Consider the following 27888-nt stretch of genomic DNA (forward strand, 5'->3'; position numbering starts at 1 on the left):
GGTTGACGGCCCCTAGTCGTAACTACCCGACAAGGGTCACAAACTCTCAGGTCTTGTTTCGTGCTCTGTGAGAAGGTTGCACCGCTTCGTATGACAATGAATCTAGCGTGGTGTACACAATGTCCAACTCTAAGGTATTACAAAGCTATGCAAATTCTGCCCGTAAAAACGACCTCTGGTTTTATGCAGCCATCCTGAATTTTACAACAGCGCCAACTAACTCAATTCTTCATATATTCACCTATTGCCGTTTGGAAAATTGCTTTTGTTACCACTTACTGTAGCGACTTTGTATACGTTAGCATTGTGTTGTTTCTTAAAAGGATGTCGTTTTAATAAGATTAACTATACGTGTTAGTCAAGTGCAGATACAGGCTGATGGCATTCTTTCGGAAGCATCATTCACCCATATCAAGTTATTTGTTTATTGCGTGTTCAGTCCTATACGTGTACGTGGGGCAGCTTTACCGGTTCGATTTCGCTAAACAGAACAAATGCCGATGCGATCAGTGCGGCTCTCGTTGCCAAATTCCAACCATGGCCCGAAACGAGCTCCATTTTTTCAGCCGTGGCAAAAATGTGCCGAATGTTGTTGAAAGCGTATACCTGCCATGGTTTGTGCAATTTCGGAGGAACCTAAATCAACCGCAACCTTTTACAAAAGGCTGCGGCGTTGCCAAAACCAGTGACCTTTTTTCTACAGGAACGTACGTTTTGTGATGTGGGTAACCAGGTTGGGAAAATCTGCATTTATACTACGGGTTAATGTGTCCCCATAACAATGTGGCACGTTTCAAGCAGCCAGTTCGAGATCGACTATCGTTGAGCATTCGGGACATTTTTCGACCTGTATCGATTAACTGTAAATCACCGCCACACAAAACCATAACCGCTGCCACAGACAACAATCACAGCACCAGAAAAAAAACAATTAACGATTCAAGACACAGCAAGTGAGCACTGTGGTCTCTTTCTACATCCCACGGAATAAAACACCGAAATGCTGCAGGATATTAGAATTAGACAGTTCGGAATCCCTACAGTTTGGTCTCACATATATGCATTTCTTCTATACTATCGTTAAACCATTTTTCCCTCATTATATTGACCAAGGGCTGAGTCCAACACACAACGCTGCACACGCATTAAATCCGGAAGTGCCCTCATGACTGATTTTCGTGCGCGCTTAGTATAAATTTATAAATAGATTTTCACTGAAACGGAGGAAGTTACTCAGTTATGCTTAACAATACATTATAGACCAGTTGTCACTTACTCATGAATTATCGCTGTGCGTTGTGTGTGCATCTTAATTTTTGGGTGTCTCATGTCTCGGACAAGGTGCCACAAATCGCGTCGTTCTTGATTTCAAGGGTTCGGCGACCAGACATAGCACGAAGTTTACCTATATCTGCGCGACCCTTAAGATGGACAACGTAGTAAACTGGGACCTCTGTTTGGAGATTACATGAGATTGCTGGCCTTGAAGGACCAAGTTTTTTGGGGTGGAAGTCGCTCAGTTTTAAACCAATGTTGTCTGCGAGTCCCTTACACTTGTATTACGGTGGCCGATATCAAATCTGTTGGTACACGTGTGAATTGTGTTTCGGACATATGGTCGCTGCGTTTCACCTTACGTATAGACTTCAGTGCGCCCAAGGCTCCACCACCTTACGTGAAGCTTACGTAACCAATGGTTTCATGAGTCAAGATGGTTGATTCTCTATGGTCTCAAAACTCACCCCAAACTTAAAATCATCTAACACAGCTTGATATTCTAAGAGTTTATTTAAAGCAAGCAATGCAGCACCTCAACAACATAGGAGAAATAATAACAATGAGAAATAAATACTCATACACGGTTGCCATATGACTTCTCCGTCTTATTGTCACAACGTGAATGATTGACAGTTTCTATGATCTCAATTCCCAGGTATTTCATTACGTGACTGCAAGGGTGTATTTTAAATTCAATTTGTCGGGACGGTTTAGTATGTGAAAGCAGGGGCTTTCGAATACTTAAGAGCGTGACAGTAACCGTATCAGCGCAACGAATAGTCAAGAGCGACTACTTAAATTAAAAAGTTCGTGTTGATTCGTGCCTTCGTAGACCGGCCTTAACCTGGTGAAGGGAAAAAGCCATTGCTTCCAATCGGACAGGGCACACACTGCCGACACGTTGCTCACAATCAAGTCCACTTGCACGAATATGACATAGTACGTTCGGATTACGTAGAGTGCATTCAACAACATTGTTACCGACATGATTTGTGTTGAAACGATACAAAGGCTTGCGCAAAAAAAAAGTCGTTTCAGCATGCGTTCAACGTCGTTTCTCGCCGGTTTCCACAGCCTTCCAATGGCACTGCGACAAGCCACACCCTGTTGGTCATCGTCAATGAGCGGATGTACAATCAGGTACAATAGCAGCGTATGGAACACGGCAGAAGTGACCGCAAATATGGAAATCACGACCACGACCAGAGCATTGGAATCAAAATTCCATACCACGATGCAGCCGACGGACGAGCTAACTGTGCAGTAAGAAAACTGGAAAACTATCGACACCGTCCAAAATGATACGTAGATAGCCACAATCGTGACTTTGCTCAAGATTCGTCGCAGCTTGGTGACCGTGCGTCTTAACAAGGGGTCGGCGTACAATGTTCTTTGCCGGGACCACAGTATGGTGTAGACGTGCGAGCTTGATATTCCATACAGTGTGCAGCCCATCCATTGGATAACCTCGCATCTTACGATGCCGATATTGGGCGAATACAAGTCCACCAAACTTCTAATCGTGTACAAAAAGCTGACCATATGTGACAGGGGTATGGTCAGAACTGCCCACGGCATGTTTTTTCTACGGCTCTTCCGGAGAACATACGTCGCGGTGACTATGAAGAGGTAAGCGTTGATGACAGTCATTGCAATACAGATGGGCCGTGCAGTGATCATAAAGTTGAAATTGGGAAACAAGTCGCTCCGCTGTGAGTAGTGCTCCAATGTACACGAGAGGTTGGCATTTTCCGGTTCACTGTCACAACATTGCATTTTTAATGTCGATGTTGAGACCAGCAAATCACTCTGACCAATTGTCGCCTTGTTATGGATTGATGATATTATACGAGGAAGCTGTCAACAAGTTTCAGCGTCATGAAATATGCAGGCGTAGGCGTTGGATTCAACACACGACCCAAACCGTAGGCTTATCTGATAGCCATTTTTAGGCTCGTGTAAAGCGCCCTGCAAAATAGACGTCATAATGAATCGTTTGACCTTGCTGAAGTGGTTACATAAGCGTCGTTGAAAGACATTACACCACGTCACGACTTGGTCAATCAATTACAACACAAGAGCAAAGTATGAGTAATTGCTATAGACGTATATAAACTATTTTGATCCAATTAAGCCCAAGTTACAAGAATAGAAACGTCATAAATGAACTTTAATAATTACATTTTACAATAATAGAATTTATTACTTTTACGTTTTACCTGCAGGTATAAGAAATAAACGCTTATGTCATATTGTAGCAGGTTTTGCATAGTTATACAAGTTTGACATGACCAAATTACCAAATTGCATAGGATACGTGATATATGTTGAATTGCTTTCGATGGTAAATATCATTTTACACACAATGGGAGAATTCAACATAAATCATATTCCTACGTATTTTGGAAGAGAGTCAAATACCACGTTCAAGGAAAATGCAAGCAGGGCAATTTCGGAATGTCAAATACTACCGCACATTATCAGCACTTGCAACTAACCAACAACCTCATTTAATTCTGAAACATCGGCCTCGCGTGACATATTCTGGGAAATTTTCGGTTCTGCTACGTCGACTGTTTACATTAAACAGCAATTGTTGACACCGGTAGTTAACTGCACTATAGCTTTAAGGGCACCGCACAGCATGACTTCAGCGTGCAACTTACATCAACACACAGCTGTGTTTTGCTATGAGATTGTCGTGAGACCTCTGCTGTGGCCACGACGGACGTTTAACAACTGTCGTGAATATTCTTTGCGCTCAATCTCCGAAGTCGGTTGGCACGACTAGAAAGCGCTGCCAGTCACTAGATGCATCCTGATGTCACTTGCGGTTTGTTGCGATTACTATAACCGTCGCGTATCATTGGAATGTCGGGAGTCAGTACAGGGCGTGAGTTGATGCAACACGGTGTAGCAATTCGAAGGAAGGCTTATTAAAAAAAACTAATTACAGCGAGGTACAACGAGCTTTATCATGTTATTTCAAATTAAACATCATGTTATACTTTCTATGAAGAAAAAGACAACTTCATGCATTACATTATCTTTGCGAAAAAGGCCAACGATTCTTATTTTGCCTGATCACAATATTTCTGTCATTTAACGCAAGAAAATCAAAACTGAAGCAAGCAGACTGACGAGCACACCAACTACTACCTAACCTTGCCTCACTAAGACTGATTGTGTTAGAGTCCGGGTGTGCACTGCGAGGTAGCAGTTTATTAGTCGAGACGATACCGCAATTTGTCTTGTGTTTTTGGTCATGCTCAACCACAATGCGATGCTGTCTGGACAATCTAGCATAACAGTACAAAAATGTACAAACTGGATGGTGGACGTGTCCTATACAGAGCAGCACTGCTCAACAATCTAACACATTCTGCTGCATACACCTGCTGATGCGCGTACAAAAATTGCCGGGACTAACTTATGCGCGCTTATGCACTGTTCTGCAGCGTCTGTTAGCAAAAGGCACATACACCCCAAATAGGTTTGATCTTTCTACCATCCGAGAAAACCACATCTTTAGTCCGACAAAGCAACGTTATTGTGTCGGGGCTTCAAGAGTGCCGCTACGCATGATTGCCTTCTGCGTGACGCACTCGTAAGGTCGGGATTCGTGAATGCGGTTTAGGTTTCTCTTTAGTGCCTTTTTTGTTTCCTCGGCGACTTTCTCCCATCACAGTGAACCGCTAAATATGCGGAACACGCAGTCAATACGAAGATTATTTTCTAATTTTGTGCAGGGCGCAACGATTGCAAAGGTGCTTAATTGGAATCGACGGAGATTGCACGAAATATACCAAGCTTATGAATATAAAAACGTAACACAATAAAAAGGCATTCGTGTAATGTTTATTAGCTTTGTCAAAAACATGAAATGTCGGTATACTAAAGGTTCAATTTTGAGACTCGTAAGAGCTTGTGGTGTATTTGGTTCTTTACATTGCACGACAACCTATCGAATTCCACGAAACATGTATTAAAAAATCCAGCAGATTATCTCTGTTTGTTATGCTCCAAACAAAAATTAGCTTAAACATGCATGCTATGTCAGATGGCGAACCACAAAGCGTTTAGATGAGCTGGGGGCAAGCGCGTATGACTTGGCGTGTCGGGGTCCCTACGTCATTTTTTTCCGGCTCAGGCAATTCTCACCTTTGTGTATGTTGCTCAAATTGCTCTCCGTCAATTCGGTACAGCTTGGCCTATTCTTTGGGCCATACTCAGAAAACTGAACAACTCTTTGCGAAACCTTTGGATTTTGCCATCTCAGGCCACCAAAAACTGTTAATTGTCTTAGTTTCTTGTATTATTATTCTGTTGTCATGGAGTAGGAAGTTTTGTACATTTATCGACGAGTAACAGATGATTTTAAATATAGTGACCTTGGGCTCGTAAAATGTGCGAGATCAAATGTACTGCGGTAAACATGATAGATCACGTGACATATATACGTCACTGGACTGTCCGAAAGGTGTATTTCTGGTACCATTTAGTTGTACTTATATACACCTATACATAAATAAGTAACGTTTATACGATTACAATTGAAACTGATCAATGTCCGCTGTGTTATCAAGCATCTTTATGATCTTCGACGTCGTGGACTTGATATATGTCTACTGCTTGTCTTCTGAAAATGTATCAAAAAGCACAACTAAAACAACGGGAAACTCAATAAGTTACGCACAATAGTCAAATGGGGTTTTTAACGCTTTTGCATTCCTCGACCTATTTATAAAACCATTAAGTCAGCGAAACTCAACGAAAAACATACGCGAAGCTGTGGTGACGAACTAACTACAGCATTCGGTCAAATAAAAATTCGGCGTGACAAAAAATATTCGAACTCAACATTTATACGAAAATGAACTCAAAAAAGAACACAAGTTATACTCCATCTTTGTAATATACAGACCGATGTGATTTTATAGCAAGCAAGGGTATTTAATTAGGTTTCATTGCAAACAATACTTATCTTACCACCACAAGCACTAATCACCACCCTCGCTACCTTGCATCCACAAAGTGAGATTATCACGCAAGAGTTGCATGATAAGTGTTGAATCTTTGTAGGAACTATCTTGCATAGAGTCAAGCGCTTGAATGGCATCATCAAAACCTGATTTTGCAAGACGACAAGCTTCGTCGGGCGCTTTGTAAACGTCATGGTAAAAAACTGAGAAATTCAAAGCCAACCCTGTTAAAAAAAGACGTATTATCTGAAACATACCAATAGCAAAAACTCTCGTTTAGACTTTTTCAAATTTTTAGCTGCTAGAATTATTAAAAATTATTTGAAACATTTATTTCGAATACACAACAAGTAGCTGTATTAAATTACCTAAACGAATAGGGTTAGTCGATTGCAGATGTTTCTTGGCATTTTCCATTGCCGACTTGTAAGTCTCCACAGTTTTATCCATGGCAATTTGTTTCTCACTTCCAGTTGCAATCTCTGCTAGGTACCCATGGTAATCACCCATCCTTCACACAACGTATAATTCATGAGATGTACAAGTTATGAATTACATTAACTGTATGTGAAGTCTGGCTCTCGGCTAGGCATTGTCTATTCCCTGCGACAACTAAAAATTGGTTTGTCTTTCGAAAGAACAAGCCTCTGAGACGTAAATTAGACTAGAGGCATGTAGATTCAAAATACCTATTAAGTTTAATTATAATGCGACTAATTAATTCAATACAACTTTCCCCGAATATACGTTGTATTAGACAATTATTCACTCACATTTTTAGATAGTAAACCCCAGCTTCTTTTTCACCTTCATTCGGAATCACAGACTTAAGAAGATCCAACAATTCGATGCAAATATTCTTTATCTGATTTTCAATCTGTCAATACATTTAAAAAAACAAAAAAACACGACCACATTTAAAAAAAAGGTGTGATTTACGATATCTGCGTGTACATATGAGGCAAACCTAGAGCGGAATAATCGGATACGTCTGTGCATACGCTTATATGGCAAACGAAAACTTGATTCCAGTAATTTAATTACGAGACAAAAAATTTAAATTTTACAGTAATTATGAAGTTTACATTAAATCAAAATAAACGAAATATTATGGAATATGATTTTATTTTGTTAAAAAAACTTACAAGAGCAACATGCATAGGTCGTTTTACCCATAGCGGATTGACAAAAGTCAAACAATATGAAATGACAACAACTGCAATACCAAATACCTTTTCCATGTATGTTTTAATGATAGCCAGGTTTACGGTTTCTCGTTCTTCTGTCGTTTCCTTCATGCTATTCAAAGTTTTCCATGCTGCCCGAGGACCGGCAATCAAATTTTTATACGCAACAGACAGCAAATTTCTCTGCTCGGTTTCCAAATGCGGATTCATATTCACAACCTTTTTCATCTCGATAGCCATTTCTGGACAAAAAATTCAGCAAGGTTTTATTTAGAAACAAGCGCATGCGTCACTGTCACCATGACATGGTTGGATATCTGTATTAATGAAATGGTGTTGCGGTTATATTCGTAAGTTTGCCGGTTGTATGTCGGTTGTATGTAATTATTCAACAAGGGATGGCACCAATTTTTCCCCGTGAATGAAAATTAAGCATACGCACACATTAACTTGTAAAGCAAAAAAAATACCGTCATATCTATCTACTTGCTCTGCCAATCTAGCCTTGTAAACAGCTTCTGTATATTGGGACATTTTTGTCAATGCCGGAAAATCCCTTCAAATGAAATTTTTTCACGTTTGCAGTTTAACAAATAATTCTGTTATATGATTGTTACATGCTACGCCTTCATACAATTAAAACGACGGTAATTAACGATGTTTTTAAGCACAACGTTTTTTTCTCATCTAACTGACATTCAATGCAAATTCCAGGACCAATACGCAATGGGTAGCAACAACACCGCCGTCCACATATCCAAACATCTGTGACAAAAATCGTTCACAAAGGCACCGGCAGAGTTATGAAAAATGTTCAATGCTTGTGAACGTTGATCGAAACCTGGTTTCCCATGCGAATCATCAAGTGCCGGTCCACGTTGCAGCGCAAATTGCTTCCTCTGCGTTGTGTTTGCAAACTGGTTATCCAATTCTATACCACGCGAATGCTAACTCTGCAGCACAGATATGAGCAAACTATGGCCCGCGCGGCATGTCCGCTTTGTTGCGTTATTTAATCTTCAACCGTTGGTATAAATTAATGTCGCTTAATAAAACTGTTCTTACTGAGGTTTTAATACGATTTTAGTGCATGTTTATTTGCGTTCATGTTACGTTTTTTCTCTACACTTTAAATAAGTCTTGCACAAACAAGTAACACATAATGCAATGTTAAAAATACATATCTGTGTTCACTACATTACACATAAACATGTACACGTTAGGATTGTGACGAAAAACAAATACAAACGTTAATTGTCTCATCATATTGCACAATCATTCTGTATGGTCATGAAGTAGTAAGTTGTTAAGAGTAAACATTTATCGACGAGTAGCAGATGATTTTAAATACAGTGACCTTGAGATCGAAAAGTGTGCGGGTCAAAGGTACTGCGGTAAACACGATAGATCACGTGACATATAGGCGTATGGACTGGGCGAAAGGGCATGCTGGCGTTTACCATTTATTCAATCCAAAATATAGATAATGATAAGTAACTTTTACACGATTACAGTTTAAACTGATCAATGCCCGCTGTATTATCAAGCATCTTTATAATCTTCGACGTTTTGGACTTGATATATGACTACACATTGCCATCTGAAAATGTATCAAAAAGCACAGCTTGTAAATTAACGGGACCGTCAATAAGTGACATGCATTAAGAGGATGTATGTAATTAAGCGTATGTAGAGGAGCATTCTCCGAACCCTTTTACAAAACCATTTCGTCTCTGTGCCCAGGCGCAAAATATACGCGAAGCTTTGGTGATGAACCAACTGGTGCATTCCATCAAACAAAAATTTGGTGTGATGGAAAATATTCGAACTAAACATTTATTTGAAAATGAAGAGAAAAAAAAGAACAAAACGCACTCGATAAATGTTATGAGAGACCGCATATTCTTATTCAAGTACCCCCTGAATCATTGAATCAAAATCAAACTATTTACAAATAACAGGTTTGGGGCATAATGATATTTAATTAAACCAGGTTTATTGTAAGCTTGTTGGGTGTGCACAAGAATGTGTTAGTAATTGAAATCATGTCTTACGATTTTATTAAGTTAGTAATTTTTGATGTGTTTTTTTGGCAAGCGGGTTATTGAATTTTAAATTTTGTTTCACCCCAACAAGCACTAACCACCATCTTCGTCACCTTTCTTACCAGAGGTCCACAAAATGAGATTATCACGCAAAAGTTGCATGATTGGTTGTGATTCATTGTATGAATCCTCAGACAATGTATCAAGCTCCTCAATGGCATCTTCAAAAGCTTTTTTTGCTAGTTGACAAGCTCGGTTGGGCGATTTTAAAACATCATAGAAAAAAGTCGAGAAATTTAAAGCCAACTCTGAAAAAAAAGGGAGCATGTTATTTCAAACAATTCCTACACCTTAAAACTATGTAATTTTTTTAATTTTTTGCAGCTAGAACATAGAAAACTTTCTCAAGACTGATAAACTTTCCCAATACACAACAATAAGTGGGAATAATAACTTACCTAGGCGAATAGGGTCGGCAGGTTTTAGGGCTTGATATGCACATTCGCTTGCCGACTTGTAATCCACCAAACTTGATTGCGCGGCAATTTGTTTTTCACTTCCAGTTGCAATCTCTGCTAGGTACCCATTGTAATCGCCCTTCCTTCACACAACGTATAATTTATAAAGTGCATAAGAACATAAGTTAAGACATGCTAATTAACTGAGTAATATAACTTGTATTTGACATTTATTCACTTACATTTTATAATAAAAAACCTTGAATTCGTCTGATTCATTAGAATCCATATTTGGAATGAACGAGCTCTCAAGAACATCCAACAAATCTTTGCAAATGTTCTTTATTTCAATTCCGATCTGTCAAAATATTCAACACCAAATCTTACTAAAATGATCACATGACAATCACACTTTTCACAAATAATGGTGGGGTTGGCAATCTGTACATGAACGGGTTATGCGATTAACCGACGCTTGAACAACCGGATTCGTCTGTACATGCAGTTATATGGTACACAAGAAAATGTATAAATATTTCAACCAAAATTATTTAAATTTTACGCAGTATTAAGTTCACATTTATTCTATATACCGTTGGATGTAGGTTATGTAGAGCGTTGTTAAGAAAAACAAACCTTACAAGAGAAACTTACGTAGGCAATGTTTACATATTAATAGACAAGGATTGCAATACTACATACCTTTTCCATGTCTGTTTTTTGTTCTTCATCCTTTTCCTTGACGCTATTCAAAGTTTTCCATGCTGCCCGAGGAGCAGCAATCAAATTTTTATATGCAACATACAGCAATTTTATCTCCTCGTTGGTCAAATTCGCATCCATATTGACAACCTTTTTCATTTCGATAACCATTTCTGTACACAAAATTCAGCAGTTTTTCAATGCAAGTGAGCGCATGTGTTGATAATGTTCTGACAAGTGTTGTTACGGTTTATAATCTCAAGTTGTCCAAGGGGGTTACGTGTAATTCTCTATAAACAGTTGAAAGGCCGTCAGCAAATTTGCTCCGTTGCAGAATATGATGCACACTCAAATTAACCGGTAAAGCATAAAAAAACTATTACCATCATATTTATGTACTTGCTCCGCCAATTTGGCCTTTTGAACAGCTTCTGCACGTTGGGACATTTTGTCAGTAGCAAGATATCTCTTTCAACTTCTTCACGTTTACAGAAAAGATTCACAATTCTGTTATATGATTGTTATAAGCTCCTATACGCCTTCATACAATCAAAACGATGATAATTAACGCGCTAGGTAGAACTTCACAAACACACTTAACACAAGGTATATATTGTGTTATGTCTAGTCTTTAGCACAGAACTAGACAGCGGAATAATATAAATATCATTACATTCAGCACATTACAAAAGTATACATAAATCACATACTATTATACACTGCAGAAGTAAGATATTTGCAAACAAAGCTGTTTTCAATATGATAAATTTCATCACATATCAGCGCTAATCCAAGATCTCATTTCGATAGTTGAATATTTAAGCATTAACATATGAAAAAGGACGACAAATAAACCGACCTTAAACTTTCTTAACCATGGCCTACACTGTAAATGGTAGTCGTGGAAATTGCCACTAAAAATGGTGGTCCACTAACTCCACCGTAAGGTGGGATCGCTTCCCACCTCTAAAAAAATGAGGTGGTCAGTTCCACCTATGATTTCCACCATTGTAGATGTGAACTCGCCACCCTTGGTGGTAACTACCACTCAGCTCTCTGAACCACCCAAGGGTGTTTTTAAGGCTGAACTGACACTGCTGTTTAGTACAAAACAAGGTGTCGCACAGTTTGCACCTGTGGCCTACAGCTTGTTTAAAACACGTTGTACACAAATATGGCGATTTTTCAGTGGTAAATTCAAAATACAGCAATAAAGTTGTAGAGACTTCACCAACTGTTTCGGAAAACAAATATTGAACACCCAATAACTGCATATCATTGCAACCACGGCTTCTGACAAATTAGGTGCAACACATAACTTAATACCATCTACAAACACAGAGTACTGGTCTTTCTCTAAAAACAGATGTGGAAACATGTTTTCATCTTCCTGCATATCAAGATAATAGGTATTACCAACACAGCTTAATGTGCCAAATAGCGTCAAATCAGATTAAACTTTAAATAAACACAACTGTTTCAAACATATTTTTTCAGTCTGATTAGCAAATAGTAAAAATACATGCAATGACCTGGTTTGTTGAGAAATACAATGCAATATTTTCTTTCAATATAGTTGGCCAAAGCAACAAGACTTTTTCCATTCTTCCTAAAAAAAATAAGTATTTATTAAAATATGAGGTAGACAATTCATTGCCCCACAAGCCAGATTTTTCCTTTTATTTTAACTATTTACTTGTTATGCCATCTGACAGGCCAATAAAACAAATTTAAATGTGAAATATGTGTTACAAACACCACATAAACTCAATTCATCATGTATTTGCGTAACCTCACATATGTTAAAAGACATTAAATTTAGATAGCTAGGTACCTGTGAAATGCAACTGGTCATTCGGTTTGACAAGATTTTCCAGCCTCTGAAGCATTTTTGTATCACGAAATTTTTCCATGAATGTTTCCAAAACATCTACTTTAACAATCATTTTAGCTTCCAGAAATATCTAAAAGAATCCAGATTATTGCATGACAATTTGCACATCATGCCAATTTAGGTAGTAGATTTACATTAAAACATTGTGAAAATGTGCACCTACCAGATTGATTTCACCCAGTGTTGGAAACTTCTCCAAAATATCCTTACTAGCAGCACCTTTAGCAATTATCTGTCTACGGAACTGGAAAGTACGTCTATGGCGGTCTTCTATTAAGTCATAATTTGGATTTTGCTTGGCCAACTCCAATCTTACAACTTTAGAATGCAATGAAATTGATTCCTCATCTTCAAAACTCTTAAAGATAAAAAGATGTACATGCTTTTGATCAATACACAAAACCTTAGTTTTGGTGATTAATTGAAGTTGAACCACTTTAACTGGCCAAAACTGGAAGAAATATACACTCACATCTTCAAACAACCTTTTTGATGAACCCTGCTTTTCTCGTGCACCATATTTCTTTTTCATGGCAGCAATTTGCACATCTGAGTGAAGGGGCCTTCTTATGTCTTTTAATCTTTGTCTCAAACTGCTAACCCATGTGCTCTAAATAATAAACCAAACTAAATACCGTGGTGGACAAAATGTCATCTACTTACTATTGGACTGCTACTGTTTTGATCTCTTAATACAGGATATGCTCTTATTAATTCCATCAAAACTGTCCTTATTTGTAAAGGTGATGGATACCTGTAATAAATTTGTCATATTGTAACAGTTTTCATCAAAATCTATTCCAATGCAAACTATAGCACACTTACATGTTATGTGGCGAAATTGAATCGCAGATAAGTTGGACAATCTTGCACCTAATTTTTTTTGTAAGTTTGCTTGGTGAGTTCATACACTGCTCCAATGCATCAACAATATATTTTGGAAATTTTGGAAGCTTGTACATCACTAACCACCCATCAATTTCTACTGGCGGAGATGCAGTTGTAATTGAAGAAGACGAAGATGATTGTGCTGCAGTCTCCATATCATTTTGTAATTCCGGCAAACAATCTGAAAATTATTGGACTGTCTTGACAATAGTAATACCAAATAATGTCCAAACGATTACAATATTACAGCCTATTTACATATTATGCAGAAGTGTAACAAACAAACAGATGTATGAAGGATAAATACCTTTGACAAGAAGTTTGCCACTTTCTGGCAAATCTACTGGATTATCGACATCTACCCAGTCATTAAACGTTTGCGAGTACAGTTGTATAGAGAAAGGTCTAGTGATGCTAAATTTGGCCTCTATATGGTTTGTTACATCCAGTTTTGACTGGCATGTTAATATTGCTTTTCGTTCCCCGCAAGTCACATGAAATTCCATTATTACTTTAAATCTGAAAACAAACATTAGCCAAGTTTACACGATTGTGAGGTCACAAAAAGCCAGTTGCACATTTAAACACTGCAATCTATTTTGTAGAAATGGTTTTGTGCAAAAAAGAATAGTTGGAAATCTGCATAAAGGATGCCAAAACACTCTGTGTAAGTTAAAAGAGTGAGTTTATGGCTAGAACATTTTCGAAATTTTCTTGCATATAGCTGTCATCATGATCCCAATTTCAACAACTGTGTTAACAAAAAGGTTGGCAATAAACACAAACTTATACAATGGCAAGCACCATATTTTTTAATTTGCCTTCATAAGGGTCCCACAGGCTAAAGCCACGGACTTATTTATGTACAGCAAAGGTGCAATATGGGATGGAAAATCACGCCATGAGAGCGATGCACAATGCATGGACACTCAAAAACACTTCACATATGTTAAAACACAACCACAGGACTAGAATTGCAAAACTTTCTTTTGACACCTTTCAGAAAGTAACTAGTATGTTTAAGCATTTTAGCTATGACTAAATATCTTGTGACGCATTCGTACCAAAAGCTTTCCTTCAATGGTATACAGATCATTAGCATGATACATTATCTGAGATTTGCCTACAAACAATATATCGTTAGTCTCAAGTACTTCATAACTTTGAACATGTCTGTTGAAACACAGTGTTCGAAGAAATTCACAGCATAGCAAAAGATTTCCATCAACAAACAAAATTTCACTCACTTTAGCAAATACAGGTTCCTCATCAACAACATCTACAATACATATATTTTTTACCACAAAATTAAACCCATTTACTAAAACTGACGAGGCTGTAAATATGTGTAAATCGTCCACATCATTCCACTGGGTTGCAAGATATTCTTTTGTGTGGACTGGTAACATGCAAAATGAAACGCTTCGCCTCCCAGCTGCATCTTCTTCTTCAAGCAAACCAACCACACTACTCTGCTCCCAGCATTTAAGCATTTGTATACGCTTGGTCACTGTATGAGTAATATTTTTGAAGTTGCGAGATTTTACTGCAATAGCTTTAATCTTTCGATGGAAGGACTCAAACCTCATACACCACACATGGCGAAGTGGTCCAAACTTTCGAATCAAGCTTGCATAGTGAAGTAAGAAGTGAAACTTTGGAACTAGTATTTCAGGCTGTAGAGCAGCACAAAGTGAAAGGAAATCACCAACTAAATAATGCAAATAATCAACCCACTCAACTTTAATCTTCGGTGCTAACACAATATCCATAATCTGAGACAGCAATATGTATAGTTCCCAATATTCATTTCCTTTTGGAACATTAATACCAAGAATTAATGGAAGAAACCTAAAAAGACACCAATTTTCACTTGCACTCATCCTTATTTTCCCATCACTTTGTACTACATCGTATGGTAGACTTCTTGGCTTGTTGGTTTGGTCTGACAATCCAAATGGAAACTGCTTAATAAGAGTATTTACCATATTGAACGAACACAACTTTGAATTTGAAAAGGATTTAAATAGAGCTCTCATTGTCAGTGGAACAACCCCTTCCAAACAGTCGTGCATGAGATCAGGAGGAAGTGAGGTTGTTGCATGGAAACCAACAAGCTCATTAAATGGACATTCTGAACGGACACCATATATTCGCTGCAGAGACTGGTCATGTTGAACATCGGCTACTTGAGAGTTGTGAACTTGTATGTTGCGCATGGTGCAATGTTCCTCTGATAACATACATTTTATCTGGCTATAACTGCACATACAATATCTACAAATACGACCACTACTAAAACATCTTGTAAATCCACCAACATCATGAGCAGCCAAGTTGTCAGCAGACAAAACAGCAACGGATCCAAACACATGATGTTCAATCATCTCCTGGCCATCACTGGTTGCAACACATATCCCATCATTTTCAAGAATTTTTAAATCATGAACAAGTGGAGAAAGTAATTCATGATAACCAAATTCCGAAATGTAACAAGAATTTACAACCAACACAAGAAAGATACTTTTCAAGGAGGATAGGTACTTGACACCGATGTTGCCAACATTAAAGTAGAAGCACAACAATTTATTCTTTTTCTTTGATGAACCAAGTGGATTGCAAACTTCTATTTCATCGCAATACATATGTAAACGCAGATGCAGTTGATTCCCTTTGAAGTAATTATGTTCTTTGAAAAAAGACCCAGAGGTAAAATCGGATAAAACACCATCAGTACCATGGTATACAGTCTGTACTTTACTCATTACATCTTTGTGCTTCAAATATTGCTTTAAATTATTTAAAATTGGAACACACTGGTACGATTTTGTTCCTGGCAACTGGATTCTAACCGAATTTACCAATCCTAGACCTTTACAATAGTCAATAAAATTCTCATCAATCGACAATTTATCCCACAGTTTAGGTAAAAATTCTCCATCTGTAAGGTAATTGGGAGAATCAATCAGAGAACCTGAAGTATTGGTGGCTTCAAGAACATCCTTATGAAATAAAGAAAACAAGGAGACAACGTCATTCATCATGTATCTAAATACACTTTTTGGCAGTGCATATTTCTCCCGGCTTTTGAGAATCAAACGGACAAAGTTATCAATGAAATCAGATTCTGTTCCTTTTGTATGTGAAATTAAATGTGAACTGTTACCAGAAGATTGTTCAGATGAAAGCATACAACCATTAGGCACACAACTTCCCTCGGAAGTTTCAAGAAAACTCAAAAACACACCTTGGTGGGCTCTCTCAAGATGTTTTTTATAACTGCGCAATGAAGAATACTTTTTGGAGCAAAAGTTCACTTTGCAACACAATGGCAACACTGCTGCATGATGATGTTCATTTCTTAAATGTTGAAGGAGGTGTTTTTTAGAAATGCATTGAAAGTTGCACATCTCATGTGGACATAAAATTTTACCTTCCATTGCATTTATTTGGATTTATTATTTTTCTATTTACCTCAATATTCCTAAGAGTGCATTTTTATTGTTTTTTCAATGGCTACACTTTAATATCTGTAAGAAAAAACATGCAACTATCCAAATGAACCAGTACTGCCGAAATAATTCCACAAACAATAAGACATTGACCTAATTTAACATTTAGTACAACCAAATAGGAGACATACCCCCGTCGAAGCAATACTGTCTACAGTACAGTGAGTAAAAGTACACTAGTCAATAACCAAATATAACCAATGGGCCATTTCACATTTTGCGAAATATTTTAGAATCTTAATTATCGAAAGATGCTATCCATGCCAACAAGATATGGAATGATATTTTGAAAAAAAAAAACATTGTCAGGGACACGCAGTAAAAAGATTTGAATTTTGGCAGTAGAGTAATAGGCTATATCTACAAAATAAAACAGCAGCTTCATGGATTGATTACCAGATTGAAAAAAAATATGTTTATGCACACCCGGTTAATGTGGACACACATGTAAGTTTGAAAGATAAACAAAAAGTTTAACCAACAAACCTTCAAACTGCTCCATCCAACATCCAAATCCTTCGCAACAAACGTGGCTTCCGCGAGAACTGAAACACCTTGTCTGGACAGCACGGCTGACACTGACGTCATAATAAAACAAACATGCCCCTGCAACTCAGTCTGGGCGATCCCAGAATAAAGTCTGATGTGAGAATGGTAGTTGTTATGCAACAATCTACATATCCTGTTGTAGTTCACTTCAATGAAGTTTCATTCAGATTAGAACGTTTTTCACTGGTGTTACTGTTGTTTACGAACAGCAGGTTACACGTAAAATGCGGCCTGGATGAGCTCCGTGGTGATAAATAACATGTTTACAAAGATTTTTGTGCCATCTGCGCTAAAAACCTGTTCTAGTCGCCACGGCCAAACATATCTTTGGATACGGCTTTTATGACAAAAATACCAATTCCTGCAATAAAATTAGAAACGCATTTTCACTTTATTTAATTGGCAATTATTCAAACTGAAACAAATATAATTCAAATCTCCCACGCAAGACCATACTCACGTTTCCGTTAGTTGCCTGCAATGAATTCTGTTGCGAAAAGCCGTTTGCGCCTAATGCACATAGGCTATAGCCCCACCCTGTAGAGAACTAAGCGATGATATTTACACCAATTCAACAAGACAGGTGGAAATTTGATTAGTAAATGGTGTGAAATTACACCTTTTTGTCCGTACCACCTCGATAGGTGGATCATTCCACCTTTAAATATTCCCACCCTTTGATTTCCACCATTTAGATTTACAGTGTACACTGCAATGCGGCAGCAACATGGATCCATTTGGAGCACAGTCGTCACAATCGTTCCGATAATCAGGCTGTTCTGAAAGCCCAAAGGCAAGACTGCAGGGCAGAACGGTCACTTTGCTCATCACAAAGGAATTAGCTGAGTTACGAAAATTTCGCGCCTTATGTGGACGTAAATTAAAACCTATTCTCTCATGCGAATTAACATGAGCAACCTCTTTCTCTAATGTCCGCTGCCTGTGTTTGCAAACTGGTCATCCGAGTCCATACCACACGAATTCTAACTCTGTAAGCTGATATAAGCAAGGTCCAGTCCGCGCCAAAGATCCGATCTGTTGGGTAATTTAATCGCCCTCCAAGCGTATGTTTAAATTAATGTCGCTAAATAAAACTGTTTGTACTGCGGTTTTAAAAAAATTTTAGTGCTTGTTAATTCATTGTTTTTTGTTACATTTTTAAAATTTATTTTCAATTTTTACAAATAGATTAGTACATAAAGTATTAGTAGTTTATACACATGTGTAAGCCCTCTTTGTCTAACTTTTCAAACACGTCTTATTATAATCTCTCTGCCAATGTTTTAAATAATTTCTGATCGAAGTTTGTCCTCAACTTTTCCACCGCATAATTTAACTTTTGAGGCATTGATGGAATAAATTGCACATTTTCAAGTGAAGAACCAAATGTTGTGTGACTGAAAAAGGTGACAGGAAAACGTATCTCTAGGAGTGTCGCAACTTTGGTGGTAAGAAATGTGACCATGAGCCCTTTTGCAATTACAGTGAAACACAAAATCAATCAATTCATGCATAAAAATGTCAAATCGCTTGTTAAGCAACAGGGAATCCGCGGATGCACATAACAAGCTTGTTCATGTGTTACAACGCATTGGTGCGTTTACTTAAAATTGCCTATAAAACCTTTTTAGATGATTGTGCAAAGTTTTCTCATTTACTTGTTGTGTGACTCTTGTAGTTGTACGTATAAGCTTAATATCCAAAGCGAATGCTAACTCGGCTTTTTCCAACCGTTAGTATAAATTAGTGTCGCTCAATACAACTTTTCTTACTGCGGTTTTAATACAATTTTAGTGCACAAACAAACATTTTTTTCTACATTTCAAATAAGTCTTGCACAAAACAAGTAACACATTAATGCAATGTTAAAAATACATATATGTGTTCACTACATAAGCTACACGTTAGAATTATGACGAAACAAAATTACATTTGCCGGTGTTTTTAAAGTATCTCCAAACATGCAAAAACAACGATTGAAACAGGTTAAATAATTATTTACGAATTGCTGCAGCCCGGTGTTCGTATGGGTTACCTCATGTCATAAACAACTGTTAATTGTCGGGTAACAAATTATTTAAGTATACCAAGAGCTTGAAACGTGTGCGAGGTCAAATGCTCTGCGGCAAACACGATAAATGACATCTATGCGCTGGTCAGAAACAATATTACTGATGTTCACCAATTATTCAATCCAATATATACATATTAATAAGTAACGTTTATACGATTACAATTGAAACTGATCAATGTCCGCTGTATTATCAAGCATCTTTATGATCTTCGACGTCTTGGACTTGATATATGACTACATCTCGCCTTCAACAAGCTCAACTAAAACAACAGGACACTTACAAACTGGCATACAATGAGATGACGTATGTAATAAGGCCTATGTAAAGGAGTAGTAAATATGGGTCTCCAACGCATTTGCATTCTCCGACCTCTTTTACAAAAACCCTTATGTCTCTGTGCCCCTGCGCAAAATATACGCGAAGCTTTGGTGACGAACCAACTGGTGCAATCCGTCAAACAAAAATTTGGTGTGACGGAAAATATTCGAACTTAACATAAATTCGAAAAAGAAGAGAAAAAAAAGAACAAAACGCACTCGATAAATGTAATGAGAGACCGCATATTCTTATTCAAGCACCCCCTGAATCATTGAATCAAAATCAAACTATTTACAAATAACAGGTTTGGGGCATAATGATATTAAATAAAACCAGGTTTATTGTAAGCTTGTTTAGTGTGCACAAGAATGTGATAGCAATTGAAATCATGTCTTACGATTTTATTAAGTTAGTAATTTTTGACGATTTTTTGGAAAGCAGGTTATTTAATTTTGAATTTTATTTTACCCATAACAAGCACTAATCACCATTTTGCCACCTTTCTTACCAGAGGTCCATAATGTGAGATTATCACGCAAAAGTTGCAGGATTGGTTCTGATTCATGGTATAAATCCTCAGACAAAGTATCAAGCCCCGCAATGGCATCATCAAAAGCTTTTTTTGCTACTTCACAAGCTCGTTTGGGCGATTTTGAAACATCATAGAAACAAGTCGAGAGATTTAAAGCCAACTCTGTAATAAAAGGGAGCATGTTATTTCAAACAATACCTACACCTTAAAACTATGTAATTTTTTAATTTTTTGCAGCTAGAACATAGAAAACTTTCTCAAGACTGATAAACTTTCCCAATACACAACAATAAGTGGGAATAATAACTTACCTAGACGAATAGGGTCGGCAGGTTTTAGAGCTTGATATGCACATTCGCTTGCCAAATTGTAAGTCTCCACAGTTTTATCCATGGCATTTTGTTTCTCACTTCCAGTTGCAATCTCTGCTAGGTACCTATTGTAATCGCCCTGCCTGCACACAACGTATAATTTATAAAGTGCATAAGAACATAAGTTAAGGCTTGCTAATTAACTGAGTAATATAACTTGTATTAGGCATTTACTCACTTACATTTTATAATAAAAAAACCTTGAATTCGTCTGATTCATGAGAATCCATATTTGAAATGAACGAGCTCTCAAGAACATCCAACAAATCTTTGCAAATGTTCTTTATTTCAATTCCGATCTGTCAAAATATTCAACACCAAATCTTACTAAAATGATCACATGACAATCACACTTTTCACAAATAATGGTGGGGTTGGCAATCGCTGTACATGAACGGGTTATACGATTAACCGACGCTTGAACAACCGGATTCGTCTGTACATGCAGTTATATGGTACACAAGAAAATGTATAAATATTTCAACCAAAATTATTTAAATTTTACGCAGTATTAAGTTCACATTTATTCTATATACCGTTGGATGTAGGTTATGTAGAGCGTTGTTAAGAAAAACAAACCTTACAAGAGAAACTTACGTAGGCAATGTTTACATATTAATAGACAAGGATTGCAATACTACATACCTTTTCCATGTCTGTTTTTTGTTCTTCATCCTTTTCCTTGACGCTATTCAAAGTTTTCCATGCTGCCCGAGGAGCAGCAATCAAATTTTTATATGCAACATACAGCAATTTTATCTCCTCGTTGGTCAAATTCGCATCCATATTGACAACCTTTTTCATTTCGATAACCATTTCTGTACACAAAATTCAGCAGTTTTTCAATGCAAGTGAGCGCATGTGTTGATAATGTTCTGACAAGTGTTGTTACGGTTTCTAATCTCAAGTTGTCCAAGGGGGTTACGTGTAATTCTCTATAAACAGTTAAAAGGGCGGCAGCAAATTTGTTGCGTTGCAGAATATGATGCACACTCAAATCAACAGGTAAAGCATAAAAAAAAACTACTACCATCATATTTATGATCTTGCTCCGCCAATTTGGCCTTGTGAACAGCTTCTGCACGTTGGGACATTTTGTCAGTAGCAAGAAATCTCTTTCAACTTCTTCACGTGTGCAGAAAAGATTCACAATTCTGTTATATGATTGATATAAGCTCCTATACGCCTTCATACAATCAAAACGATGATAATTATCGCGCCAGTTAGATGTTCACAAGCACAACGTTTTTTCATATCCAACTGACCGTTTATGGGCGTTTTCTATTCAATTTTTATTGGAACGAGCAATAACTAAACCATCAACAATATATGTTTTGTGTTATGTCTAGCCTTTAGCATAAAACTAGGCAGCGGAATGATATAAATACCATTACATTCAGCACATTTCAAAAGTCTACGTAAATCGCATACTACTATGCACTGCAGAAGTGAGTTATTTGCAAACAAAGCTGTTTTCAACATGAAAAATTTTATCAAACTAACAGCGCTAACCCAAGATCTCATTCCTGTAGTTTCAGCATTTTTAGCATTTCAGCATTTCAGCATTTCAGCATTAACATAGGAATAAGGGAGACAAATAAACCGACCTTAAACTTTCTTAGCCATGGCCTACACTGCGCCAGCAACATGGATCCATTTGGAACACAGTCGTGATTACGCCGCAATCGTTCCGTTAACCATGCTTTTCTGAAAGCCCAAAGGCAAGACTGCAGGGCAGAACGGTCACTTTGCTCATCACAAAGGAACTTGCTGAGTTACGAAAATTAGTGCCTATGTGGACGTTAATTAAATAGCTATTCTTCCATGCGAATTATCATATGCCAGTTAACATCGCAGCCTAAATTGCTTTCTCTGCTTAGCACTGCTTGTGTTTGCAAACAGGCCATACGACGCGAATTCTAACTCCGTAAGCTGATATAAACAAGGTCCAGCCCGCAGGGAAGTTCCGGTCTGTTGGGTAACCTTATCTCCCTTCAAGCGTTCGTATAAATCAGTGTGGCTCAATAAAACTTTTCTTACTGCGGTTTTAATACAATTTTAGTGCACGTTTAATTGCGTTCATGTTTTTTTTTCTACATTTCAAATAAGTCTTGCACTAACAAGTAACACATTAATGCAATGTTAAAAGTACATATCTGTGTTCACTACATTACACATAAACATAAGGTACACGTTAGAATTATGACGAAACAAAATTACATTTGCCAGTATTGCGACCTATATGCCAAATGTTGTTAACTTACCGTTGGATATTAACAAGATTAATTAACCATTGATAACGAAATCCTATTTGACTAATTCATTTGACATACGGTCACACGTGAGTTCTAACTTTTGTGTTTTCTGACCTGCTTTCAATTGCAAACCTGATACAAAGTTGCTTTACCATTTATTAGATTAAGAATACGCGATTATATTGAGTATATCGAATCGAAACACCAAATTACGTGATCACGAGATAAACTTATTACAAGCAAAGCATTATATACTAAAGCAGACAGTGACTGAGACTGATGAGACTGGGTTAGTGGAGCAAGCATATATACACGACGATTAAAGTAAGTTCTGAGTTACCACAACGAGAGGAAGACAAAAGCTACTATCTTATCTGATGTATAGCAGCCCATTCTCTTGACAAAACAAGTACTTGAAAAACGAAACCAGAACAAGTGATGCATTACAACAATTACGTGAGAAGCACACCCTCTGCAAACAATGACTGGACGTTTTTCGCGAAGAGATACGGGCACAAAGACTGGTCAGTTGATGACCACATGTCAATCAAACAAAACAACGAACATCGCGTGCGAATGGCTTGCGAGATGTACAAAAAACACAATTCTATAAATAAGGTCACCAACGAATACGCACCCCTATTTACCGCAGAACAAGTCGACTTTGAGAGGTCCCGAACTTTAATGAGGTGATTTGGCTATTTGTGATCAATGTTTATGATATGTGTAAATGTCCAATAAATTTTCTACCGCTTAATTTAATTTTCAAGGCATTGATGGAATAAATTGCATATTTTCAGCTGAAGAAGCAACTGTGAGTGTTATGCGTGACTGAATAAGGTGACAGGAAACCATATCTTCAGGAGTGTCGCTGCTTTTGTGACGAGATATATGATCATTCGTGCATTAAAATGGCAAATTCGCTTGCTAAGCAACAGAGAATCAGCTGCTTTTGCATATTATAAACCACAAGCTTGTTCATGTGTTACAACGCATTGGTGCGTAGTCGTAAAATCTTGTTCAAAACCTTTTTAGACGATTGTGCAAAGTTTTATCATTTAGTGAATGTGTAACTTTTGTAGTTTTGCGTGTAAGCTTCATAAAGCATTACCTTCTGAAAATATTTAAACTTATGCAGTTTATATGCCGGCAGTTAAACATTCATCCAAATCCTGTATGTTGTTTCATGAAGGATTTTAGTTGTGATAAACAATTTACTCACAAGAATAATATGATCTTGTAAATTTTGGAAGCAATATTTTCAAAAAGCAAAGGAACCGTAACAGCAAATTTCTGAAAGAGCAAAAAGTGTTTCATTTGCAACAACTAGTCACTACCAGCCATAAGAACCTCCCAGTCCAATAAATTTCAGCCTCCAGCCATATATATGAATTATTGACATATTTCAGTACGGTAGGTTTTTAATTTGAAACGATACATTGGACAAAACAGCTTATTTTATAACTTACTATTTTAAAATATAAAAGCTTTTTATCACCGAAAACCATTTATGTATTCCTATTGTGTGTGTGTGCAATGACAGCAGTTTACCAAACAGTACTTACCAATAAGAATGAATCTTGCACAAACAAGTAATACATCAATACAATATTAAAAATACATATCTATGTTCACTACGCTACACATGGGCTACACATAGGATTACAACGAAACACAAATACATATTTTCAAAGTACTGAAACAGGCGAAATCATAAGTTTACAAATTGCTGAAGCCTGGAGTAAATTACACACAAGCAAATGTAGATTTAGTGAAAAGGATTTAATAGGGACTTTATATATAGCGATGAAAACGTCGAAGTTATCAACTATCTTCATTATATTCGATGTCTTGCACCTTCTCTTGTTACAGGTCGCCACCTAAAAATATTTAAAAAACAACACAACGTATTAATAAACAGGTTACTTATAACATTCCATGACGTCATACAGATATGCGGTTCAACAACGTGTACACATTAAATTGCGGCATTTATTGTCTATGTAAGTACTCCCACACCCGGTGTCAAGCATTATGATTTTAAGCATAATTGACAAACATTTAAGTTTAGCGCTTGTTGAACATCACAACAATATTGGACCAAACTCTTTCTAGGCCGTCATTTGCGCATTTGTGATTTTTATTGCTATAAGGTCAGCGGTTCTCAACTTTCATAAAGTGGCGCACGCAAAAATATTTACGTGTTTAAAACAATTACAGGGAGCTCTTGCATGTTGTGCTGTAACAAATTGAGGAGCAGTCTCCAAAACGGGAATATTGAGGCGTATTTCTTGGAGGTCACAAATCAAAATGTAAGTGGGCTTGCGACACCATAAAACTATCAAAACGGCAAGCCAGTCATTTGGAAACCCAGATATTACGTCATAAGAATTTTCAAAATTGAGTGCACTTGTCTGATATAACTCATTTAGACGGAAAAAGTCACCGTAAACCTTCAAATTTACTTTCGATTACAATGCAGGTTCTAGACAAGACTTTGTGCCCATTTAAGGTTGGCTTCTAACTTAACTGCATTCTCTGCATGATATTTCAATTTACGTCTCTGTACAAATACGTCTTTATAACATCCAATATTCAACACATCATTACCATCTCCGCCAGGTTGAGGATCAGAGGTCCACAAAGTGATATTAGCGCGCAAAAGTTGCATGATAACTGTTGCATCTTCAGAATCCTTTGCAGATAAAGTCTCAATGTCAGCGACTGCGTCATCAAAGGCTGCTTTGGCCAAACTTGCAGCCTTATCAGGTTTGTTCATAATTTCATAGTAGAAAAGTGAAAAACTGAAAGCCAAATCTGTAAAAAATATTTTCGTTAACGCAAAGGTCAATTAAAAAAACTTTCTCCGTAAGGTTGCACCTAGTTTGGTGCCCAACGGATGACGGTGGTTGCATAGTCACCACAAAGTGGAAGTCTTTCCTTGCTCGTTTATTCAGCAAAGTCGTCTTATAGTCACACCAGCTGCACTGACGACACGTTACAAGTCGAAACAGTGGTCATATGTATGTAGCTCAGACAATTAAAAAAAACTGATTGAAAGGTGCGAAATTATTTTTTTTTTAAATTTAACTTGTAGAAACACAAAAATTATTCAACTTCGCTATCGCTGTTCACTAGGCTAATGTAGGATTCCAATGTTACAAACGGAAATACTTCAATTGACCGATACACTTTCCTATATACACGAAGTAGGAAAAAAAACAAGTATGAACCAAGACGAATGGGATGAGCAGCGGACAGGTCATGCACGGCAAGGTCAAAAGCCGCCTTGTAAGCCACCAAACCATTTTCTTCAGCAGTTTTTCTCTCAGCTCCACTTCCAAACTCCGCTTGGTAGCGATAGCAATCACCCTTCCTACATCATAAAACCCGTTATCTGGTAAGTGGAAAACAAGAAGGACAAATTTCTAATGTGACGTCAGTTGAGCAAATCAGTTGTAGACACTTATTCACTCACATTTTGTAATAAACAACCTTGGATTCTCTTGACACTGCAAGTGGAAGTAAAAAAACATCAAGAAGGTGCAAATGCGTTTTGCAAATGTCTTTTAACTCCTGTTCAATCTGCGAAACAATGAAGATCGCAACTTACTGATTAACGTGATATAGTGTGGCGTTGGTATGTAATAGTATTTCATCATTGCTGATGTAATTAATTTGTGTTTGTACTAAAAAAATATATTATACAAGTTACAGATGATGGCAATGTTGACCCACTGGGTGGCGTTATATAGTCATAGATCAGAGCTACAAAGGCAGTCAACTAATTGTAATCAAACGGTTTCTAGTTTAGAGAGTTTAACATAATTGTCGGCGAATAACATAATTTCGTCATAGCTATATTAGTATTTCAATAATCTCATTACAAGACAACTTCAAGTTAACTTAAAATTGTATAGAATGCATTTCTACATTCCACGACGTAATGGTGTAATTTAATGCACACAGTTTGTTACGTTAAGAAAACATATACTGTTTACCAATGCCTGATTTACACAAACGCATGAAAAACAACCATTGTAATCTCATACTTTCCCCCCTGTATATTTTTATGCAACCAATTTTTTCGGTATTCTTTGGGTCCTCTTTTCCTTCAATGCTGGTAAAAAATTTCCACGACGCCTGGCGAGCGCCGATCGTCTTTTTAAATGAAACAGACAGCAAATTCCTTTCCTCGTCGGATAATTCCACCTTCATGTTGGCAACTTTCCTCATTTCATCAGCCATTTCTAAACACCAAGCACAGTAGGTATTATTGCGTTTGCGTGCCAAGTCTTGCTGTTACGACGGCGTGTGCAGAGAGTTGTTTTTGCAACATAAATTAATTTAAATAATTTCGTTTTGCTAGGTCTGCAGGCTTCGAAGCCCAGCCATTGCAGTCTAGCTAGATTAGCCACTTTCCAATCGGAGCGAGTTTTGTAAAATCAAGCTCCCGGTGAGGTTTGCACTCTTGACCCTGGGTTAACCAGGCTCTTAATCCACGCTCTACCAACTGAGCTATAGTTCTTTTAAATTTTCTATATGATGACTATATGACGATTGCTCCGTTACCGAAAATAAAGCGCAAGAACTTTATTGAACGACATGAAGCAAACAAAGAAGAATACCATCGTATCTTTCCACTTGTTCAGCCAAGGTCGCCATGTAAGCAATTTTTTCTCGTTGGTTCATGGACATTTTTTCGATGGCAAAAATTCTTCAAATGAAAGTTTTCTTTACGTTTGCTAAAATTTTCAAAAACTCGCTAACTGTTGTATCGTCCTACGCCTTCATGCAATAAAAACAGTAGTAAAAAATATTTTTTTCATAACTGCGGCACTT

General features: G+C 37.3%; 7 protein-coding genes across 7 annotated transcripts; all 7 read right to left on the reverse strand.

The window, feature by feature from the left end:
* Positions 1 to 1813: 1813 nt before the first annotated feature.
* LOC145889293 (uncharacterized) lies at positions 1814 to 4794 on the reverse strand. The gene is made up of 2 exons (XM_082980229.1): positions 3945 to 4794; positions 1814 to 3246 (listed from the first exon to the last, which is right to left on the reverse strand). The coding sequence occupies exon 2, from the start codon at positions 3052 to 3054 to the stop codon at positions 2059 to 2061; it is 996 nt and encodes a 331-aa protein (XP_082836355.1). The 5' UTR covers positions 3055 to 3246; positions 3945 to 4794; the 3' UTR covers positions 1814 to 2058.
* A 1484-nt stretch (positions 4795 to 6278) lies between these two features.
* LOC145889963 (14-3-3-like protein 2) lies at positions 6279 to 7981 on the reverse strand. The gene is made up of 5 exons (XM_082981011.1): positions 7918 to 7981; positions 7493 to 7689; positions 7034 to 7137; positions 6629 to 6771; positions 6279 to 6484 (listed from the first exon to the last, which is right to left on the reverse strand). The coding sequence occupies exons 1-5, from the start codon at positions 7979 to 7981 to the stop codon at positions 6279 to 6281; spliced, it is 714 nt and encodes a 237-aa protein (XP_082837137.1).
* A 1604-nt stretch (positions 7982 to 9585) lies between these two features.
* On the reverse strand, positions 9586 to 11099 carry LOC145889964 (14-3-3 protein epsilon-like). Its single transcript, XM_082981012.1, has 5 exons — positions 11036 to 11099; positions 10653 to 10825; positions 10193 to 10308; positions 9951 to 10093; positions 9586 to 9800 (listed from the first exon to the last, which is right to left on the reverse strand). The coding sequence occupies exons 1-5, from the start codon at positions 11097 to 11099 to the stop codon at positions 9586 to 9588; spliced, it is 711 nt and encodes a 236-aa protein (XP_082837138.1).
* A 694-nt stretch (positions 11100 to 11793) lies between these two features.
* LOC145889502 (sterile alpha motif domain-containing protein 3-like) lies at positions 11794 to 13940 on the reverse strand. The gene is made up of 8 exons (XM_082980467.1): positions 13742 to 13940; positions 13372 to 13615; positions 13210 to 13300; positions 13019 to 13156; positions 12710 to 12904; positions 12487 to 12616; positions 12185 to 12261; positions 11794 to 12042 (listed from the first exon to the last, which is right to left on the reverse strand). The coding sequence occupies exons 1-8, from the start codon at positions 13938 to 13940 to the stop codon at positions 11794 to 11796; spliced, it is 1323 nt and encodes a 440-aa protein (XP_082836593.1).
* A 522-nt stretch (positions 13941 to 14462) lies between these two features.
* Positions 14463 to 16079, reverse strand: LOC145889965 (uncharacterized). The gene has a single exon (XM_082981013.1). It carries the CDS (start codon positions 16077 to 16079, stop codon positions 14463 to 14465), a length of 1617 nt encoding a protein of 538 aa, XP_082837139.1.
* Positions 16080 to 17797: 1718 nt separating this feature from the next.
* On the reverse strand, positions 17798 to 21885 carry LOC145889966 (uncharacterized). Its single transcript, XM_082981014.1, has 7 exons — positions 21822 to 21885; positions 21437 to 21609; positions 21120 to 21227; positions 20974 to 21059; positions 20732 to 20874; positions 20397 to 20582; positions 17798 to 17856 (listed from the first exon to the last, which is right to left on the reverse strand). The coding sequence occupies exons 1-7, from the start codon at positions 21883 to 21885 to the stop codon at positions 17798 to 17800; spliced, it is 819 nt and encodes a 272-aa protein (XP_082837140.1).
* Positions 21886 to 24862: 2977 nt separating this feature from the next.
* Positions 24863 to 27822, reverse strand: LOC145888332 (14-3-3 protein epsilon-like). The gene is made up of 6 exons (XM_082979052.1): positions 27675 to 27822; positions 27099 to 27296; positions 26525 to 26654; positions 26280 to 26422; positions 25657 to 25863; positions 24863 to 24926 (listed from the first exon to the last, which is right to left on the reverse strand). Exons 1-6 carry the CDS (start codon positions 27742 to 27744, stop codon positions 24913 to 24915), a joined length of 762 nt encoding a protein of 253 aa, XP_082835178.1. The 5' UTR covers positions 27745 to 27822; the 3' UTR covers positions 24863 to 24912.
* Positions 27823 to 27888: the final 66 nt, after the last annotated feature.

The sequence above is a fragment of the Ascidia mentula genome, chromosome 2, assembly GCF_947561715.1.
Source record: "Ascidia mentula chromosome 2, kaAscMent1.1, whole genome shotgun sequence".
In the NCBI taxonomy this organism is placed as follows: Eukaryota; Metazoa; Chordata; class Ascidiacea; order Phlebobranchia; family Ascidiidae; genus Ascidia; species Ascidia mentula.

Bases quoted from the DNA above. Each gene is read 5' to 3' on its own strand.
- LOC145889293 (XM_082980229.1), bottom strand. From the start codon at position 3,054: ATGCAATGTTGTGACAGTGAACCGGAAAATGCCAACCTCTCGTGTACA.
- LOC145889963 (XM_082981011.1), bottom strand. From the start codon at position 7,981: ATGTCCCAATATACAGAAGCTGTTTACAAGGCTAGATTGGCAGAGCAA. The intron at 7,690-7,917 runs GTATTTTTTTTG...TTTTTTGTCCAG, and splicing joins GCAAGTAGATAGATATGACG to AAATGGCTATCGAGATGAAA. The intron at 6,772-7,033 runs GTGAGTGAATAA...CGTTGTGTGAAG, and splicing joins GGGGTTTACTATCTAAAAAT to GATGGGTGATTACCATGGGT.
- LOC145889964 (XM_082981012.1), bottom strand. From the start codon at position 11,099: ATGTCCCAACGTGCAGAAGCTGTTCAAAAGGCCAAATTGGCGGAGCAA. The intron at 10,826-11,035 runs GTAATAGTTTTT...TTTTGTGTACAG, and splicing joins GCAAGTACATAAATATGATG to AAATGGTTATCGAAATGAAA. The intron at 10,094-10,192 runs GTAAGTGAATAA...CGTTGTGTGAAG, and splicing joins AAGGTTTTTTATTATAAAAT to GAAGGGCGATTACAATGGGT.
- LOC145889502 (XM_082980467.1), bottom strand. From the start codon at position 13,940: ATGGAATTTCATGTGACTTGCGGGGAACGAAAAGCAATATTAACATGC. The intron at 12,617-12,709 runs GTAGGTGCACAT...GGATTCTTTTAG, and splicing joins CACTGGGTGAAATCAATCTG to ATATTTCTGGAAGCTAAAAT. The intron at 12,262-12,486 runs GTACCTAGCTAT...TATTTTTTTTAG, and splicing joins TGACCAGTTGCATTTCACAG to GAAGAATGGAAAAAGTCTTG.
- LOC145889965 (XM_082981013.1), bottom strand. From the start codon at position 16,079: ATGTATTGCGATGAAATAGAAGTTTGCAATCCACTTGGTTCATCAAAG.
- LOC145889966 (XM_082981014.1), bottom strand. From the start codon at position 21,885: ATGTCCCAACGTGCAGAAGCTGTTCACAAGGCCAAATTGGCGGAGCAA. The intron at 21,610-21,821 runs GTAGTAGTTTTT...TTTTGTGTACAG, and splicing joins GCAAGATCATAAATATGATG to AAATGGTTATCGAAATGAAA. The intron at 20,875-20,973 runs GTAAGTGAGTAA...CGTTGTGTGCAG, and splicing joins AGGTTTTTTTATTATAAAAT to GCAGGGCGATTACAATAGGT.
- LOC145888332 (XM_082979052.1), bottom strand. From the start codon at position 27,744: ATGTCCATGAACCAACGAGAAAAAATTGCTTACATGGCGACCTTGGCT. The intron at 27,297-27,674 runs GTATTCTTCTTT...CTTGGTGTTTAG, and splicing joins ACAAGTGGAAAGATACGATG to AAATGGCTGATGAAATGAGG. The intron at 26,655-27,098 runs GTATGAGATTAC...TTAATCAGTAAG, and splicing joins AAAAATATACAGGGGGGAAA to TTGCGATCTTCATTGTTTCG.